This window comes from Brienomyrus brachyistius, chromosome 3 (assembly GCF_023856365.1).
Source record: "Brienomyrus brachyistius isolate T26 chromosome 3, BBRACH_0.4, whole genome shotgun sequence".
NCBI lineage: Eukaryota > Metazoa > Chordata > Actinopteri > Osteoglossiformes > Mormyridae > Brienomyrus > Brienomyrus brachyistius.
Genome location: NC_064535.1, coordinates 7,291,180 through 7,311,477, shown reverse-complemented (window position 1 = coordinate 7,311,477; position 20,298 = coordinate 7,291,180). Strand labels below are relative to the sequence as shown.

The following is a 20,298-nucleotide window of genomic DNA, read 5'->3' as shown; positions in this document are numbered from 1 at the left end:
GAATAGGATGATGTCGCCATGTGGTGGGCGTGGCCTGGGCAGTGTATTAAGCTTGACCGGGCTTTTACTAAACCTCATATCAACCACTGTTAAAGCGAGTACAGAGCTATAACCTGGAAGTGTACTAAGAGGGAGGGCGGGAGTGCGGCAGCCCATGAGGACCGAAGGTCTGTGCACCTGATGTTAGACAATCTTACTAGTCCTCCATTGGCCATCTCCATGGCAACCCCTGCTGATGCGATCTCATGAGCTTCTTGTACTGAGAGTCAATTGCCCGTGTTATGATTTTATTTACCGCACACCCCCACGCTCCAGGAATCACCTACAACATAACTAACATACATAACAAGACCAAACAGTACCTTAAACTATCCAAAGGTGTCTGGGATAGCCCTCTTTTGCCCCAAAGTTTGTAATTCTGGTTTAGTATTAGTTAAATCTGGTTTAGTTCTAGTTAATCCTGAATCAGCCGTGTTTGACTGAGGAGTCAGAGCAGGTCTAGCATAAAGTGATTTGTAAAAAAAACGGTCAAAAAGAACGTGCCGGAACGCTTTAAACAGGCAGCCAACACACGGAAGCTACCCGGCGCTTCAAAGAGCAGGGGGGTGTCGCTGAATTGTTAACACGCGCGTTTTCTCTTTCATTATTGATGATGGCGGAACAGGGCGGCTGGGGGGGGGGGTCTGTAAATTGTGGCTGTGGAGATTAAATGTGAGATTCTAAAGAGCAGCCAGGGATGGGGGTGTGGGGGGGGGGGTCAGGGGTGCAGATCGCTCATGAATTATTGGCAAGTACACAGTGCTGGGGAGCGGCCCTCAGCGCGCAGGGGCCAAGGGCCGGGAAGATGGGCTTGGCCAATCGCGTGGTAGCTAGGTGTGAGTGCTCAGAGGAATGGGTTGGTAGGGATGGAGGGGGGTGTCCATCCTGCTGTGACTGTGGACTGTTTTCAACTGGTAAACCCTTTAATCGGGAGAGGTGGAAGGGATGTGGCCTGGGGGGGGTCAGAACTAAGGGGCGGGGGGGGGGGGAGTCTGAGGAGTTGTACCTCCCTGAATGTTATCAGCTGAGATAAACGTGTGCTTCTTCATAGCTGGACTGGGTGGGGGGGGGGGTTGCGGGGGGGGTTGGGGGGGGGTTGGGGGGGGGTTGGGGGCTCTCGTCAAGTAGCTTAGTGCTCCCATCGCTAGGGGTCAGGGAGGCATTTTAAGTTTTATTGCCCCCCACCCCTCCAAGAATAGCTGTTCAGCGTTTCTGTTCTTTTTAATCCCCTCCCCAGTGCTTTTTATAAACATGGGGGGTGCCCCAATCGGCTCGCTCGCTTTCGTTTGCGGGGGAGGGTTGTGACCCGGTTCACGATGACCCCAAAAGTGCCGTGGCGCCGAGTCAAGGAATGCCGCCATTCCGGGTCAAATCCCGGCGGCTGGTAGGCGGACTCGGCGGAGGAGCTTACATCACACATCCGGGGGCGCATGGCGTAGCTCGTTGGGTCGACTTGCGTAGGGGGGGGGGCGGGGGGGTGTCGGGGTGAGACGGTAAGAGAGCGTTCTGAGAACACTCCATAAAGCGCGGACGATCCGAAATCGATGGCGGGGGTCCTCAGGTTTCAGCGCCGGGCCGCCCCACTCTTCCTGATGGAATTTAATAATCCCCTTAAAGACGGTGTTTGGGCCCCGCGATGGATTGTTTTGTCAATAAGGCAGCTTTTACGAAGGTCTTAAAAGCAGGAAGAGCGAGTGCCGGGCGTGTGGTGGAGCAGAGGAGGGGGAAAAACAGAGAGGCGGCGCTCAGAGAAATCGCGGATCCTGTTTCTGAGCGGGCGAGAGAGAGAGGGAGGAGAGAGAGGGAGAGAGGCCGGAAGCGGAGGGCAGGGGAGGGGGAGGCTTCTTAGCAGGGCCCTGGTTCCCGACACAGGCCTCCCTGTACATGGAGGGGTTGCGACTTGTTCCCAGACTCTCTCCTCCAGCCTCCTCTGTATCTCTGCTTTATTAATCCCCTCCTTTATCTGATAATGCTCTTGCACCAAAATCAAAACTTCTGGTAAAAGTCAGGCCTGGTGGGCAACAGGTGACGACTGGGTAGAGGACCCCTCTGTGTGTGTGTGTGTGTGTGTGTGTGTGTGTGTGTCTGAGTGGCGGGCAGGTCCCTCAGGACATGACAGCTATGTATAGCACCTTCAGTACGAGCCTCCTGGCCTTTCAGCAGAACACTACTCCCCCACCCCCCCTACCCCCCAGGTTACAGAGGTAACAGAATAAAACGTACCTGCAGACCAACCCATATTTTTGGGGGGGGAGGGCAGAACCAAGAGGGACAGGTGCAGTTGGTCGTGTTTTTTAAGTCCCGTAGCTTGGAGGAGTCTAACTACGGCTAAAGACTCCATCTTTTCAGAATCTGGCAACCTGCATGGACCTGATCCACCCCCCTGCCCTCTGCCACATTCTATGTGTTTTAGTAAGGAAGTAGGGGGTGGCCTGCCTCGTGTGTGTGTGTGTGTGTGTGTGTGTGTGTGTGTCTGTCTGCGTGTGTCTGTCTGTCTGTCTGTCCGTGTGTGTGTGTGTGTGTGTGTCTGTCTCTCTGTGTGTGTCTGTCTGTCTGTCTGTCTGTCTGTCTGTGTGTGTGTGTGTGTGTGTGTGTGTGTGTGTGTGTGTTTGCAGGGCGTGTGTGCATGCATGTGTGTGCCTGTTTTCTTTGTTTGACAGTAATCCTTCTTTGTTTGACAGTAATCCACCAGCGGGCCGGATTAGGTGTGCATCCACGGCGTGTGTGTGTGTGTGTGTGTGTGTGTGTGTCTGTCTGTGTGTGTGTGTGTGTGTCTATGTGTGTGTGTGTGTGTCTATGTGTGTGTGTATGTCTGTCTCTGTCTGTGTGTGTCTGTCTGTGTGTGTGTGTGTCTGTCTGTCTGTCTGAATGTCTGTATGTGTGTCTGTCTGTCTGTCTGAATGTCTGTATGTGTGTGTCTGTCTGTCTGTGTCCGTTTGTCTGTATGTCTGTCTGAATGTCTGTATGTGTGTGTCTGTCTGTGTCTCTGTGTGTGTCTGTCTGTGTCTGTGTGTGTGTGTGTGTATATGAGCCGGTTCGGTGTGTATTGTGCCGTGTGTTACCAAGGACGTGTGTGTGTGTGTGTGTGTGTTTGTGCACCTGTATGCTGGGGAGAGTGAAGGCTGGGGTCATTATGAGGAAGAGGGGGCCGTTAGAGGGTTACAGTGTGTGTGTGTGTGTGTCTGTGGGGGGGCTATGGTTCATTCTGTGACTTGTGTCTCTCTGGGCACTCTGCTTGGTGACCGAATTATGCAAGATGCCAGATGAAAGACATTGCATGGAGGGTGAGGAAGAGAGAGAGAGAGAGAGAGAGAGGGAGAGGGAGAGGGGTATCCTGTAGTGGAGTGACCTCCTGCCCACCAAACCCCAGACTAACTGGGTGCAAAATGGCCCAGCAGTGTAGGTGGGGGGTACCTGATGCTGCATACAGTACTCATATTACCCCAGTCTTGTTTGCCCCCCCCCCCAGTGAAAGCACCTTTAAGCAGAGCTTCCCAGCTCTGTAAGAGACACCCCCGCCCCCCCCGATATATTCTCACTGAAGGCCCTTTCGATTTTCACCATCCCCGGAATTTCTCAGCACAGGCAGGGTACCATAGCTGATGCCCCCCCCCCCCAGCCCATTGCCACCATGATGGTGGTGGGAATAAAAGAGTACTGGGGCTAGAGGATGTGAGTGAGGGAGGGGAACGGACTGAATTAGTGAACGGCTGTGAGAGCGGGCATGTCCAACAGTGTGTGCATGCTGTATCCAGGGAGGGGCACGGGGGCCGGCGGAAGACGGGGGTGTGTAATGCTGGGGTAGGGGGGCAGGCTGGGCGACGGCCACAGGACAGTTTTGATGCCGTAGAGTGATTGTCACCTGGTTGGATGACAGTATTATTCATGTCGTTTAGTTGATGCCTTTGTCCAGTTTTACTCAGCTGGATATTTTGAAATCTCACGACGACTTGGGAATCCAATAGGCTCTCCAGGTGCGTCGTGCAGAACGTGCCGGAATGGGATCTAAACGCAGTGGTCCGGATTCTTAAAGGTCCGAGTGCAACATCAGCAAGTCCGGAATCACGTGACACTTCCACACTGCTGGGGGAGCGTTTCTTAGATCTGTGAGGTCCGACTGGGGTGTAGCCAAGCGGGTCGCTGAGTGTGATTCAGCATTCCCAGCTGCAAATAGTCGGGACCCTCTCGATTAGATGCACCCATGTAATACCCTCTCCACTGACCTATGGTGGGGGGTGGGGGATGGAAAAAACTGGCACTAAATATAAGAATAAAGCTTCTTCTCCGACCTCTGGCCCCTTTCTGATAGTTAAGTTAGACCAGTAAAACCAGTAAAGCAAACTGAGATTAGTGTGAGAAAAGGCAAAAAGTCAGGAGGGGAGTCACAGATCTTTTTGGGGGGAGGGCTGCCCCATGAGGGCACGTGGGTAGGATTAACACTCTCGCGGTTTTCCCCCGGTGTCAGGGTCACCGGTTGCATATGTGTAGGGGGCAGGGGGGGGGGGGGGTGACCATGGCTGACTTTCAGCCCCCCCCAACTCCTAAACCGTGACTCCCGATTCTCGCCATTTCTTGTCTCTTTAAAGTTGTTATTTTTCCTTCCTTTGTTTGAAGTGTAACCGTGCAGGTCCCAGCAGTGGCGTTTTGCTCAAAAAATAACTCTCCATTGTCAGGGAGGATGGGGGGGTGAGGTGGGGGGGGGGGTTGTTGAATAGTGGCTTCATTGTGGGGTGGTGGGAAGCAGAGCCTGAGCAGGCCATAAACGCAGCCCTGCGGTGTGTGTGTGTGTGTGTGTGTGTGGGGGGGGTCACACAGAGGTGAATCTCCCCTCCTGTCGTTGGGGGGGGGGGCGGTTCACTGGCAGCATGCGGAACGTCACACTCAGCCTTTGTCTCCAACAGCAGCCCCCCCCACACACCCCCAACATTGTGTGACACTTTTTTTTTTTTTGTCTAAACCGTGCCACGCCGAACCCTGCGTATACTGGCATGGGGGGGGGATTCCATCCCACGGGGGGGCTGAGAAAAAAAGGGGTCACCGGCGAAGCAGCGCTGACCCCTGGGTGACCCCCCCAGCTTCAGATCCAGCCGGGAAATGGAGAGAGGCAATAAAAGAGGCCTCGCTGGAGCCCCCCCCAGTGGTACGAGCGGAGCAGGCGGTGATAAAAGTGCAGACGTTCCCTCATTTGATGGTGCCCTGCCATGCCATTACATTCTTTTCCTGTTTTTTCTTCCTTATTTAAGACAAAAAAACTTTTTAAGGCCAAGGTGGGCACTGTGCGGGGGGGCAGAGAGCGGGGGGGGGGGACAGTCGACCAATTAGGGAGTCTAGCAGATGTTCACAAGGGCGGCTGTTTGTTCATTTTTCTTTTCGGTTTTGTTTTTCGTTCTTTACCTTCAGCCCCCTGCCACCCCCCCACCAAAACCCCTGCCCCCCCCCTCCAGATTCTTTGCCTTTCTCTGAAAGGGCCAGCGCTGCCATTGTCTTGCCAAACAACTCCTCTAATTCCCCCCCTCCCACCAAACTCCAGCACCCCCCCCCCCCCCTACTCCCCCAGCAAAAGATGAAATGGAAATATCCAGCCGCAGTAGGGAGGAGGGGGGGGGGCCATAAATCAAGTCAGAACCCCTGAGCTTGCACTCTAAAGGGTCATGGGGGGTCACTGGGGGTCACAGGGGTGCTCCAGAAAGCTTTAGCCAGAGCAAGACCAGAGTGGTCTTCTGCTGGGGGGCAGGGAAGGGGGGGGGGAGGGGTAGGGATGGGGGTTCATAAGCCATGCATGCCAAATATGCTGACTTCACAAGCACATGCGCAAACTGGCGACCCCCCGCCCCCACCGCAGTCACATGGCCCACAAGGAAAAACATTTTGTCACTGAGAGGGAATCTAAAGGTCCAACAGGAATCCAGGGTAACAGAGACGATGAGTCAATAACATGCCGCAGGTATCCACCATCAGAGGATTCTGTTACAACGGTGCCACAGCCTCCCGGGCCTTTATGGATCACACCTTCTCCACACCTCCTTCCACCCTGTCTGATGATGTTGTTATTTGTTTAACTAACCACCCACCCCATCTCTTCCAGGTTCATTAATGCACGACGGAGAATAGTACAGCCTATGATCGACCAGTCCAACCGAGCAGGCAAGTCCTCCTTAGTAACCACACCCAAGTCCCCCATGACCCATGCTCCGGACCTCCCTCCCACCAGCAATGTTACCTGGCCCACTAACAGCTCGGAGCAGCTGGACCCAAAGTGGGTGTTGCCACAGCATACCAGAAGCTCCCGCGTAGGGGGAGGGGCAGGTTAACCTGCTGAAACAAAATCAGAACCGGGTATGGAGCAGGTGGAGCCGGCTCCCGTCCAGCACATGCTCCCGACCCCCCTGCTGCCCACCCCCCTCGCCCCGCTGCTGCCAGGGGGCCCCGGAGCATGGCTTGCGGTGCACTGCCCATAAACTTTATTACCTGTAATAAGGGTCAGGGGTCGGTGAGGTCAGAACTGCATTAGGGACTCTGTAAAGTTCAAAGGCAGTCCCTGGGGCTCGGCCCATGCGGTAGCCCATACAGGGGGTTAGTCCAGTTTGTTTAGGATTAGAGTTTGGCGGGGTAGGGGTCCTAATCCTTCTCAAATACGCTACTGATTGTTGAAGCTCCTTTAATTAGCTATTTGTTATTCCAACAGACTAACTGGTCTCGTTGTTCCCAAACTAACGCTTGTCCAACTTCCGAAGACAAACTGGCTCCCTGTCCATTTCCTCAGACTGGGATCACATGGGATTGTGTTTATGAATGGGATTTGCATTTTTTTTCTTCTGGTGGAAAAACAGCCACAATTAGGCAGAGTTGTTAAAGAGCTGAACCATGAGGTTATGGGTTCAAGTCCCAGCGGGGTGGGGAGTCCCTCCTCTCATGCTGCTTGGTAGGGAGCTCAGGTGAAATCTGCTCTGGTAGATTATCCAGGAGCATAAATTGGTAGAGGGCTTGTTCTTTTTTTAAAAAAGAAGTTGGATAGTGAAGGAAAACAAGTGCGATGATAAAAATAATGATTCCCAGTCGTCTCATTTGCAGTCAGTCAGGGCGCGCCCTACAATCCCGACGGGCAGCCAATGGGAGGCTTCGTCATGGATGGCCAGCAACACATGGGCATCAGACCACCTGGTAAAGCCTGATTACGTGTCCCTCTCCCCACCCCCCCCCCCAAACAATTCCTCAGGTGTGGTTTGTAACATACCCTCCACCCTTTTGTTTTCCCAAGTGTCAGTGAGCTAACAGGGACCCCACCCCCTATGTAGCTGCCCCCCCCCCCAACCCACGAAAGCTGATCTCTATGCTCCTTCCTTTCCTCTCTCTTCTTCCAGGGCCCATGAGCGGAATGGGTATGAACATGGGAATGGAGGGGCAGTGGCACTACATGTAACCGTCATGCTAAGCACCCGCAAAGCCAGGGGGATGTAAGTACGCACAGGATAAACACGCACGCTCCTTCACCTTGCCATTCTCCCCCATTTTTTATTTTTTTTTCCTCAAGCGTGGGTGTGTTTCGGTTTCGTTTGGGCACCCGAAGGCCCCCCCCGCAATGGCGTGGCGTTTCGGACGCAAATTGGATCAGGGCGGGGGCTGCGAAAGAGAGAGAGAGACTGGCAGTGGTGAGAAGGGACAACAGCCGAGAGGAAAGGGAAGCAGAAGGGGGTGTTGCCATGGCAACCGCCTGATTGGCAAAATGTAAGCGGCCGGGCGGCGGGAAGAGGAGAGATCTTGTCCCCAAAGTGTCATAAATCTGTCTCACGGCAGGTAATGCGTGAGACGCATTAATGCATTGACCTGTGAGATGGGGGCTAAAAAAATGAAAGGCAGAGAAGCCTGAGGTAGAAGACACTCCCACACGCACTTTGAACCCAGCGTGGCGCCACCTAGCTGCAAGGCTGTGACATGGTGGCAGAAACTGCAGTGTGTTCACAGGGCCATCCTGCCACACTCTCCCTAATTGGCTGTGTCCAAATTAAATATGCCATCACAGGCAGCATGACGAATGGACCTGACTGAGCCGGCCTGCAGAAGCAGGGGTCATTAATGAACTGTTCCTGTGAGATGGCCCAGTGCAACATCCTCCCCTCATGGGCTCCCACTTTGGCGAGTGAGGATAGGGGAGTGCCGTGTATGTCCGCTCCGCGGTTTTTATTCCGGTCTGTCCTCGGTGTGGGATCCATGGCGACCCCTTTATTACACAACTTGAGGAGGGAGGGGTGCAGCAGGAACAAGCCCCCCCCCCCCCCGCCAAATCCCTGGCTTGTGCAGTATCTTCCCAGCAGCTATGTTAACTCCCAGAATGCCGTGCTGAAAGGCCCACCTCCGAAGGTCTCAGTTTACAAGCCAAGCGCCGTAATTGGGCCACGTGTGGAATCCAAAATAAGACCAATGGGAACACTGCGGGTAGAGGCGGCGCGTAACCAAGACGTCACCACCGCGAGGAGACTCCCATTTACGACTTCATCACCGATATTTCCTGTCTGGTCTCATTTAAATATTTTTTGCTCTGTTTCTAGGTCAATTAAATGTAAGTGATGTGTTATACTCTTCATGACCAATTAAATTAATAGGTTATTATGAAAAAAGAAAAAAAAGTTATCTTATTTGATTAAGGGACTGAGGGTACGTTATATTTTATAAGCAATTTTCATTAGTTGGGAGATTTTCCTTAAGGCAAGATTAAGCAGCTATTTTCAGGGGGGAGTCCCAGGACCGTACATGAAGGTGTTTCTGGTAGTAACTCTACAGCATTACTTAAGACCAAAGCCAATTAATCCTACTTATAGAGAAAGGTCTGCTTTCTGCCCTTGATGATTATGAAGCTTATAACCCTTAGAAAACGGGCTCCTGTCAACCCCGATAGAGCACAGCAAGCCATGCAGAAGAACTAATCTCTTTGATTGCTGGGAAAATGACTGTTTTCTGTCCGCACCCCTCCCTGACACCCCATCCCTTTTTGTGTTCTTTTGCAAAATTAGCCAAGGGGGGGTGAATATTGCCTTTTTTAAAATTTTTATTCTTTTTTGGACAAGAGTGATCACAGTGCAGAAATTAATTATGGCCATATAGGGGTTCCCCTGGTGCCCCAGTAGGGTGTTGGTGCACGGCCGTGCCAACCCTGACCTACCCGGCACTGCCGCTGCGCGCCCTTTCGGGAATCTGCTCCTCCAATTACGAAGCTGAAATTTGTTAACCTCTCCCGGGGTCAGGCTCCCCCCTTTCTAGAACCTGAACTCTTTTTTTAAAATTCCCCTTTTAAGTAACAGTGGAAAGGAAAGAAAGAAAAATTGGGGGGGGGGGGCACAGATGATTGCTGACGCACACATAGCTCCCGTTGATGGAGTCCCCTGGTATCTCTCTAAACCAGAACCGGACCAGGTCGTTCGCATTAATGAGCTAAACGGCACGCTCTGTTCCCAACACTGCCGCTGCAGCAATGCACCTGACCCGGTCGCATTTCAAACGGGGGAGAACAAAAGGACAAGAGGCGAAAAAAGACTTTTAATGTTGACTGGCGCCCTTGAGTGTCGCTCTTAAAAATAATAAAAAGAGTGTTTATTTATTTGAATCGACCAGAGGCAATAAATTGTGCACCGGTGCCTGTAAAATGGCCCGCAGAGGCAGGGCTGTCCGAAGCATTTGCCTGTCAGATAACAGACTCCAAGGACCCTCGTCCTCTGCCATCCTCCCTGATGTGGCTTGAGCTTTGCACGTGACATACTTGTGAAAATGTTTGACCCGGTCGGTGGGGTGGCACGCACACACAGCGTTCAGAGATTATGGTTTGCAAAAAAAAAAGAGTTAAAAACAGCCAGCGTCAGATGACCGGCAGGTTCGGTTGTGCAGTTTTCCGGAAAGATGGCCGGACCATTTCTCACATATCCCACCTTTCTCACATTGGGATAATACACTTCTTTTCCCCCTGCGCCCTTAAATGTGCACCTTAGCTCAGATGTTAGCCTCGCTGCAAGCCCTGGCCTGCCCCCAGCCCCCCCACCCCACCCCAGGGGCAACAGAGTGGATACATTTCAGAACGGGCTAGGTGCTTCCCCTCCTTTTCATTTTAGCTACTCTAACAACTTTCCCTCTGCTCTTAAATCATGCATTTATTTATCAATACGGATTTCTCTGAATCACGTGTTAAAGGAACACGTTTGAATTTCACTTCCCTGTGTGTATCTCCCGGCTTATCCTCGATTTCCATTAAATTTACCTGTTCACACACATTCATGGATATAACCCTAATTTCCATCTGAATCTATATGCTTTTCTAGAGCTGAAAGTACCAGCAATTGTTGTGTGACTTATGCAAAGTGAGTTTCTATCCCAAATGTCGTAGCATAAAGACAGGAGCCAGCTGGATTGAATTAGGCAGCCTAGAGATTCTCAGATCCTTCTGGAAGGCAGTTTGCTGTAGAAAGCAGCTCATCTTCATTGTAGCACCCAGCCACTCTTTGTGGCCAAACCTGTGCATGAAGAGGCAGCCACATTGGAGAAGAGAACCGCAAGTGAATGAAACACGACTGTCTGACATCCCCCCGTCTCCCTAATGGCACTGTTTAGAAGCGAGTTAAGTTCCTTTCAAACACAGTTTTCCGTACTTCCTGTTATGGTGACATGCAGGCAGAGACTAGGTCTCGATTACGGAGGGGTGCGGGTAAAGGGGGCGGGGCTTGACATCAAGTATATGGGCTGCCGATTGTAGACTCTGAAATAGCTGGGGTTAGAGATCGGATGGGGAACGTGCACATGCATGCACAGGTCACATGACCTTGATTCCTTTGACCTCAGACACAGATTCCATTGCCGGTTGGGTTTCCTCGGTTATAGCTGATGCCCGGGCTGAGAGCGAGTCCCTCGTGGCGGACCGAGCCGAGCAGCTCGTTCACGGGCTCCTGTATCGTCCCACCGGGATGGACTATATCCTGGATTTGTGCTGTAGTCATTTCCATCATCCCTCTATTACTCAGGAGACGCCTTTCCTTCCCGCACTATTTTCGGAAAGCAGGGGACATATTTTCTCATCCGCGTGAGCATGGCACTGCATGACAGAAAATTTCCTGAAAAAAAAAAATAGAGAGAGAAAGAGAGAGGGGGGGGGGGGGCTTCCGTGGTGCCATGGTGCAACATAAACGGTAGAAGGCGCCAACCAGTGATCGCTGACACGGTTACGAGTGCGTCATTAACATTTTTATGGAGCGTGTGAGGTAATTAGCTATGGTCGGCGAGTGCTTGGGGGGGGGGGGTGGGGGAATGGGAGGTCATACTGCTGGCTTTGGCGTCCCAGGAACTTTTTCCCCTGACTGTATTCTGTCCCCCCCCCTCCATCTCTCCCCCTCCCCACGTACCAACGCAGGACAGCAGGGCATGCCAGGGGACGGTTTTCTGACGGGCATCTGCACGGGCCAGCTGAACTACACCCCCTCTCTGAGATGCCCCCCCTTCCCCCACGCTCTGCCCTTCTGTGACACACGCCGTCCTGGGACATGCCCGCCACCACCATCTCACCCCCCGACGTCGATGTATGAAGGACTGACCCACTCTGCCATGCCCACCGCTGCACCCCCCCCCCCCCCCCCCCCAAACCCAACCGACGCTCAACATGGAACACTCTGCCATGGGGGTGGCACACCATGGACCTAACGGCCTGAGGATTGTTTCCTTATTTCAGCGATTTAAGTGAATTTTAAACAAAAAAGTCTATTTTTTTTCCTTCTTTGGGCGACGGTGGTCATCTTCAAACTGAAAAACTGACACCTCAGAAGAGGAGGTTATCTTCTCCACAAAAGTGAGAACCAGCTGAGGACACTTTGGACACGAAGTGCTCAGTAAAAGAAAAGCTAAACAGAGACACAATGCGATTAAATCTATATCAGCTCTGAGGCGAGGGGCGGGGCGAGCGCGGGGATATAGTATATACTGTTGTAAAATTACCTTGGACTCTCAGGAGAACTGAGAAATAATTATTGTAAATGCTATCGTATTGTTCTGCATATTATGTTGTTTCTAATAGATTTTTTAAAGGATGTGAAGTTTTTTCTTTCCACACTGTGTGTGTGTGCCGCCTCCATAGACGCTGACCTCCTCCCCGATTCACTTGATGTTTAAAAACGGAAGAGAATTAAAAAGAAACGATTCGATCAGATCAATGACATCGACAAGCCTTACTCCCTTACATCGCGCCCCCCGCCCCCCGTGACAAAAACAAAGGGCTTTATTTGCGAAGTTGCTGGGCATTAAAACAGCTCTGTCCTGCGAGGGAGCCTCTCTTCACCTCTGCCGTCGTTTGTCCACCTTTCATCAGCAAACAGATGCACAGCGGAAAGGCAAACGGGACGCTGCGGACACACGCATCGGCTGATCAGCTGCTGCGGAGGCGTGAGGCCGTTTGGAAACCAAAATGTGTGTGTGTGTGTGTGTGTGTGTGCGCGCGCGCGCAAACGATCGTGTGTGTCTGGGCGCCCAAGTGTCACGCCTGTCTCAATTCTCGCGTCTCAACCATGCCTCATCACGGGAGGGGGGAGAGAAGTTGCCCTAAGACAAAAGTAAATTAAGTCTCTTACTTTCTGTCAAAGGAAAAAATATTACTAATTCATGCGATACTTTTCCACGGTTCATCGGAGACTTTATGTATACGTTGTAAATAAATAAATTTTTGTGGAAAAAAAGACTGCAGAGATATGGATGTAATATTGCTTTTAAACCCGTATGATTCCTCAGATAGGCGTGAATTTGTTTTTGGAGACGTCTGTCTTCGCAAGAGACTTAACTATACTACTTACAGAAACGAAGGGCAGGAGGATATCTACTTTTATATGAACTGAAAGGCTGGAGTGCGGTAACTAAAGCTGAGGGGGCAGTGCTTTCCAGCTTTGGAGCAAATTTTAGAAAGTTCGGGGGCCTATAACCTACGTAAGAATAAGCGAGAGCGATAAATCTCGCTTTACGCAGGTTCCATGTTTACGCATTAGCGCCGCAGATCACGTCTTAAAAGCAAAGAATTATATATTTTATTTGGTGAAGGATACGCCGTGTGGTATTGAATTTTCTCTCGTTGTTTATCCTTACACCAACGCTAGGCGCAGGCACATCTGCGGTTTTTTCAAATATATGACAGATATATGGTCTAAGTGAAACAAGCGGCGGTGTGTTTATTACTGTTTGCACTGGATGAGACGGGAAGTGTCATTATGTTATCGTTTCTGGTTTTCTCCTTTTTGAGGTCTGAGGACAAAGTAATATATAAATGATACTGTTTAAGCATAGGCTTAAGTGCACGAAGTGCAAGTGTGCAAATGATATATCTGTGCACTCATGAGGATGCGCACTGAGCATGTTATTCCCCCAAGCCTGTTTACACGCTCGGTATGCGATGGTAGCCCAGTCATGGTCAGCTGTCCCCCCTGTGCTTTAAGGGCTGTTACACGGGCCAACACAACGCTGATCTACTTCTGAACACTGCACGGAAGCTTACTTTTTTGTCGATTTATTGTAGTTAGTAATACTATGCTCCAGACTATAAATTTGTCCCGTATTCGCTATGGTTGCAAAGTAGGGGCGGCTGCATTTCATCCCACGAAGAAAAGGAAAGGTAAGATGGTTTAGGTGATTGCATATCCAAAGTCAGGCTTCCCCAACTCAGGGCTTTTCCAAAGCAGGACAAAAAAAAGGAAGAAGCCGTGGCTTGGGGGCGGCTTGCGTGAGGATTTATGGATTTAATGCCACTTTAGAGAAAATCTAAACAGCGTTTTGGATTTAAACGGTTCACCTGCTCACTTGTATTTGAGCCTGTTTTATAGCGAGATGTGGCTTCAAACGCTCGCCGCCGACGGAACATCTCGCATGTAAATTGCTCCTGCATTTCCATTCCCAGACTTTTGTGGAAATCATCATGTTTGCACTATAGCTGTTGCACTGCAGTCAGTTATGCGGCTGTAATTTGACCATTTAACCGAAGGTGTTTTTACGTGCCATTTTCTCACTCTTCCACTTACTTTGTATGGGCTGAAAGCGCAACAAATGCGAGTATGATGAAATATCGTCGGAGATACGTCACAGGTCCGTGGAAACGAGCATTTAAAAATTAACTTGCATAATATTGCGATTGCCATATTTTTTCCTTATTAAGATATTGGTTACTCCTGGCTGCTAAACTAGTATAACTCTAATTTTCAACTCTTTAGATCCACAATTTAAAGTGGGCGGCCAAGGAAGACGGGGCAATGAAGTACAACTTGAAGCAGCCTAAGTTTTACACAGGCGCACTTAGGGTGTATTCTAGATCGGTGGGGGTTTGGACGATGTATATGTATAAAATCTTACATTATTTCGCACAAACTTGTAAATCCATCCCTTCGAGACTTAGAATTTGGCCTTTATTATGCTTTTATGTATTTTTTTCCCTGCCCTGCCCAATCTGAATGCTATTTACACAGCAGAAGCGGCGGAGTTTTAATCACACAGCTCCAGTCCCCGGCTCCAGGCTGGGAGCCCCTCGAGTTTGAATTCCGGAGCTCTGGAGACGTATTGCGGGTAAATCCCATGTTTGACTGCCATCTTTAGGGGGTCTGGAAAACTGTTATCGGCCATTTTTATTTCAGCGACCGGTTTTTAAAATACTATTGTTAATACACGAAATATATTTATTCTCTAATAAAGCAGCGGTTTCGAGCTTAAGTGAAATACGCGATGGTTTGAAAAGAGTATTTTTTTATACAATATTGAGTTTCAAAATATTACAGTGTCAAACTGATCTTAATTATCTATTTGCGGCCCATGGTCAATCATATCAGCCGGGGTACCTTTGATTAGAAATAGCAGAAACGTTTCGTTTTTTTCTGTTTTTGTAATTTAATTTGTAATTGGATGCCTAGCCTGCTTTGTCATTTCATCTCAATTACGTCCAATAAAGACATGCTGTCTTTAGACCTTTAAAGACACTTTATAGTGCACAGTTGTGCATACAATTAGGACCCCCCACTTTCCGAAACCCCCCATAAACTTGCTCCATATTGCTTTTTTTGACAAGTATGTAGAAACGGCCAGTGCGCAAACACGCTGTTGCCCTGTGTTACACATGATAAAGCCAAGCGCTCAGGCCGAGATGTTTGTAAAAGTCTTTGGTTACATAAAAATGTTTTATTGAGTCGCTTTTAAAGGGATGTAGGTGGGGAAAAACTAGTAGCGATTTCATTAATGAAGCCGAATTCCATTTACTATGGATTCACACTTACTGAAAATGCACTTGCGGTCTCCCAAGTCGGAAGTAGGCTACATGTTTTTTTTAATGTTACGTTATGTATTGCCGTAGACGTTGACGGACTTAGCTACTAAAATAGGCCTTTCTGAATACATTTAAAGTAGACTATAAAGTCATCACTTCCTTCACGTCAACTGGTGGTAATACTGTCTTCAAGGCATTTGTTTCAGTAAAATCCCTGAAATATATGGCCCTATTGCCACGCTGTTTTCGTTCTCATTATCTGCGGACAGTTTATTCGTAGCCCTTTAAGTCTATAAGATGTCATTTTTATTTTTGAATGCGAGTCCTGTGTTTCCCAGAATCGGGCGAACAAAATGAGCACAATGCCAGTGTTCAGTGCCGCTCCCCATACAAAAGACAGGCGAGACCTTCGGTCACATATATCCTAGGCTGTCAGGCGAAAACCAGAAAGCGCTTTCTGCAAACAAACTGCCCCAATAGCGAGCTGTCGGAGTATGAAGGAAGAAAAATTTGCTCTGTGAGTGTAACGGTGCTCTCTCCCCCCCCCCCCCCCCCCCACACACACACATGCAGTATTTTCTTCATGCAGGACTGGGTTGCATGCCGTTGTCCCCAAGTTCTTAAAGCATACATCCCTGTGTCAGCTTCGACCGCCAGGCCAGGCAACCCGCCCGCCCGGGGGGAGGGGGGGGGGCGTGTTCCTGCACGGCATGTTCCTGTTGTGAGCCAGTCTGCAGATGGAGGTTTCTGTGTATCAGTGTACAATTTGATCACTGGCCATTTCGTAGACAGATCATAAAGTACGACTGTCTGAACATGTGAAAGTTCCCAGCCACTCTTCAAGTCCATTTAATCATTTTACTGTCCATCTATCTAATTGTGTGTGTGAAGCATGCAGTCTATCTGTGTATAGATAATTGATGCATTATACCTGTGTTTTAGCAAGTCTATTTCAGTATTTTATTTTGGTATAATTACCTTATGCACAAGAGACCTGTACTATTTAACAAAAGAAATACATTTTATGCCACTGTAACAACAGCTGTATGTGGATAAGACTAATTATTTTTTTTTCAGGTTTTGATTATAAATCTTCTTTCTCTTCGTATTATTGTGCCTTGTTAAAGTGTCCTTCCAGGTGGAAGCTGACAGACCTTTTTTTCACAGGTTTAAAAATGACATATGTGGAAGACAGAGACTCTGGTGTCGGTACCATGACGTGAAACATCGGTAAAGATGGCAGCAGAAGTAAGGGGACAGAAAAGGTTCTAGAAGGTTCTGTGCACATACAGGAGGCCTTGTGTACCATCCACTGCATGAATGCGAACTCTTGGGCTGTACAGGGGGACACTGGTCATGAATATTACAATAACTTAGGGTGTGGTTCCCTGGTCATCATCTCGCCGAGTTTCACATGGAAACTCACGTACGAGAGGGGTCTCTGCCACCTCCCTAACCCTCTATACACCCCCCCCCCCACTGTGCGTGTAAGAATAATTTAAGGCAGCTTTGACACCCAGACTTTACAGGGAGTGTTAATTTTTCCCCTTTAAAAGTTTTAACTGAAAAGTTTGGGTTAATTTTTTACTGTTTTTTTTTTTTTTTTGCTCATTCGAATTGTACAAAAAAACACACAAACTACTGATTTACGAGTTCACACCTCAGGACCTTTATTCCACCTGTGTTTTCTTACGCTGCCTCACACAAATCTTTATTGGTGCTGCTGTATTTTCTCCCTTTCTAGAGTTACGCAAAAAGGTCTCATACTGCATTAAGTAGGGAGGTATTTCAGGAGAAGCATGGAAGTGGTGGACCGGCTGCAGGTTAGCAGGGCAGATTGAAGAGAAAGAGACTAAGATGTCTGTGATAGCATCTGGACATTCATTGGTGTGCTTTACAGACCATGAGGCAGAAGTGTAACTGTTGTAAGACTTGAATGGTAATTTTGTGAATGTTTGGTGCATTTACAATATATTTTTTTCTTATGTATTTTTATGCCAGTTCCGTTGGTAGATATCTTTCAAATTATTAATCTAAAAACTTTTTGTGCATGAGAAAACTATATAACATTTGAGCCTAAGTTTAGTTTTAAAACCTTTTTTTTCTAGGAATTTTTTCCAGCTTTGTTTATGATATTCAAGAGTGAACCAGGTGCCTGGATTCAGTTCTCCTGTCATCTTTCATTATAAATGATGACGTGTGATTTGTCGTAAATATAAAGAGTAACTTCCCCTTCTCTGTGTATAATGGCGTAAGAATATAAATTATACCGCTAACGTTTTACAAAATGTCGTTAAGATCGACGTCCGAGGCTATTTACAATCCCCACCGATCTCAAATAGTTTAAAAAATACAAGATAAAAGCCCTGTCTAAAATGCAATATCCAAAAATGCATTTATAGTGATTTTTAACTAGTGTCTTATATGCTTTAATAATAATTAAAGAACTTTCTGGTAGTTTTTATTTACAAAGCAGATCTGTAGAGGTGTTAAGAATACACTTCGTTACAAAAGTCGCAGTAACGGCGCGTTTAAACAGGATCAGGCGATAAAAAAGGGTCACATGCATGTGGCAGCTGGTACTGAAACAAAAAGAACCGGGAGAAAAAAGTCTCCGTTAAAAGAAAAAAGGAGGGCGCTCGGGTACGGCGTTAGAGCCATTTTGGTTGTCATCTGTTTCCTTGGTGACTAAGCTCAGCCCTCAAACCCCCTGGGCCGGGAGATTGTTAGAGAAAACCAAGCTATTTTCTGCACCGTCATTTATCACTGTCAGCACATAATGATTCCCCTCGCAGCTCCTTATTGATGTTTGTAATTGCATTATCTCATAAGGGGGGGTGGGGGGTGGGGGGGGACGCGGGGTGCTGATCAGTGAAACCGAGCCGAGCATTGTGAGGTCATGAGATGCCGAAGTACTATTTGTCCGTTTAATACAACAAGCGCTCATTATCTCCACTACTACGCCGAAAGAAAGATTTGATCTGGTCCTGACTCAGAGAGAGCCGAATAACGTATTGTTTCATTTGTGTAACCTCGATCCATGAAGGATGAAAGGATGCGGGAAAATACAAGCGTGAGGAGAAGCAAGAAAAATGAGATAATTTGCCTGAATGAAATAATTTTCTTTAACTGAGAAAAATGATACGCGGAACTAAAGCACACGGTGGCAGCTGGTTCTTTAGATGCTTGTTGCAGAGTGGTATGATTTTTGATTCTGATGGGATTAAATAAACGCTTAGGTCGAAAAAGGAAGACGTCAAACTAACGTTTATTATAATGAACAGAAGGAGAGGAAAATTTGGAGATGGGGGGGAAAGTTGTTTATACATTTCTTTCTCGATAAAGATCTGACATCAGTCTGCTTTACCATTCAGTGCGAATTACACGGTCCGAAAAGGTATGTTATTCTTGAAAGCATTCCACACACACACAAATATGTCAGGATCAGGCCAAAAGTAACAGTGAAATTTCTGAGACAGTCTGTACAACGGCGATAGCCCCGGACGTTTCAGTTGATAGATGTGATCCAGGAAAATGAAGTCATGATATCGAGTTTCGCGTTTCAGTTGGCCTTGGGTTGGTAAAGCACTCACATCAAATAAAGACACCCAAACGCGTTACTGCGCAGACGAAAAGAACAATTATGGTCACGTAGCATGCCTGACTGTGACGTACTCAGTAAGTTGTTTGCCTACATACATACAAACATTTTATATTTATATATATAATAGTAACAGGTTTTGAAGGTACAATAAAAATGAATGTTTAAAATTTTGTGCATTATAAAATCAGTATAACAAGTATTTGACAATTATTTTTACATACTGAAGTTACTGATGATGCGATATTCGTTGCTTTTTAAAATAATTTGCAAATACATTTATATTACATTTTTAATAGTTTGGTTTTGTCTAAATGCTGCATAGTTTTTAAAGACCATAAATTCGTGTTTTTGTGGCCGTGTATGATTTCCCGTGATTGCAATATTTGCTATAAATGCAGAAGACCCTGAAAATTCTAAAAGTTCATTTTGTAATATCTTCATATATTATAGTTTCCTTCGCTTACAATGATAATTTAAAAGAAAGAACATACTCGTCTATTGAAAATAATTACCATATAGTTATAAGCACACAGTTATAGTTTAACCAAATCATTGTTTGCTTATTTTGATTGAGCGCTTTGTATTTTTGGTTTAACCGCTGTGAAGTACATGCGCATCCGTTTTCGTATGAAATTTACATGCATTTAGCCGAATTTTCACACGGAAGAGATGACTATAATCAATGAGCTTAAAATAGAAAATGCTCAGAAACAAATGTCGTGTTTGTGTTACATTCTCTTAAAATATGGAAAATTACATAATGACGGATATCTGCTAGTCCCCCTTGTTTTTTTTATCATATCATCTCATAAGTTTATTGTAACGCTTTGTTTGTATCTAGTAGCTTTTACTCGGAAATACTTTCGTATAAACGAAAGTTAAAAACGCGTAAGCAATACAATCCCAGAAAATTACTTAATATTATCGCACGGACTAATATATTTAATGAAAAGTAGGTTGCATAAAAGATTCTCGTTGTCTAAATAATATCCGGAAAGACGATCGGACTGAAAACTATGGATGAGAACGGCTGAAGTATGATATTTTCAGAAATGCCCGGCGCGGGAGAGGATCCGCTTCCTTCAGCGGCTGTAGACGCGCGTATTCCAGTCAGAGAGTATGAAAGATCTCGCCGGCTTCTCCCATCGCCCCGCGACGGTCCCCCTCGCTTCAGTCGCCAAGCAAGAGTCCAGTAATTTAAACTACCGCAGAGTAACAGAAATTGCGATTGGAGGGTGAGACCCCTTCTGCCCTTGTAATCGCTGATTTATATACTTCTGCCACATTCGTTTAAAATACTTAAAACGAACACGCGAGAAGCTGCTTTATATACTTATATTAAAATGCGTCTCTAATCGTGTATTTGTGTTGGTAAAAAACCCATGAAAGCATAAATATAATG

The 20,298-nt window shown here is 47.6% G+C and overlaps 1 protein-coding gene across 1 annotated transcript in view; it reads left to right on the top strand.

Annotated features, from left to right (window-relative positions):
- The window catches only part of LOC125738604 (homeobox protein Meis1-like), a 46,404-nt gene extending 33,665 nt beyond the window's left edge, over positions 1-12,739 (top strand). Inside the window, exons 12-15 of the mRNA XM_049007762.1 lie at positions 6,102-6,183; positions 7,111-7,200; positions 7,401-7,493; positions 11,426-12,739. Of these exons, the coding sequence (XP_048863719.1) occupies positions 6,102-6,183; positions 7,111-7,200; positions 7,401-7,459 (231 nt within the window). The 3' untranslated portion in view covers positions 7,460-7,493; positions 11,426-12,739. The remainder of the gene's footprint in view (positions 1-6,101; positions 6,184-7,110; positions 7,201-7,400; positions 7,494-11,425) is intronic.
- The last annotated feature ends 7,559 nt before the right edge of the window (positions 12,740-20,298 follow it).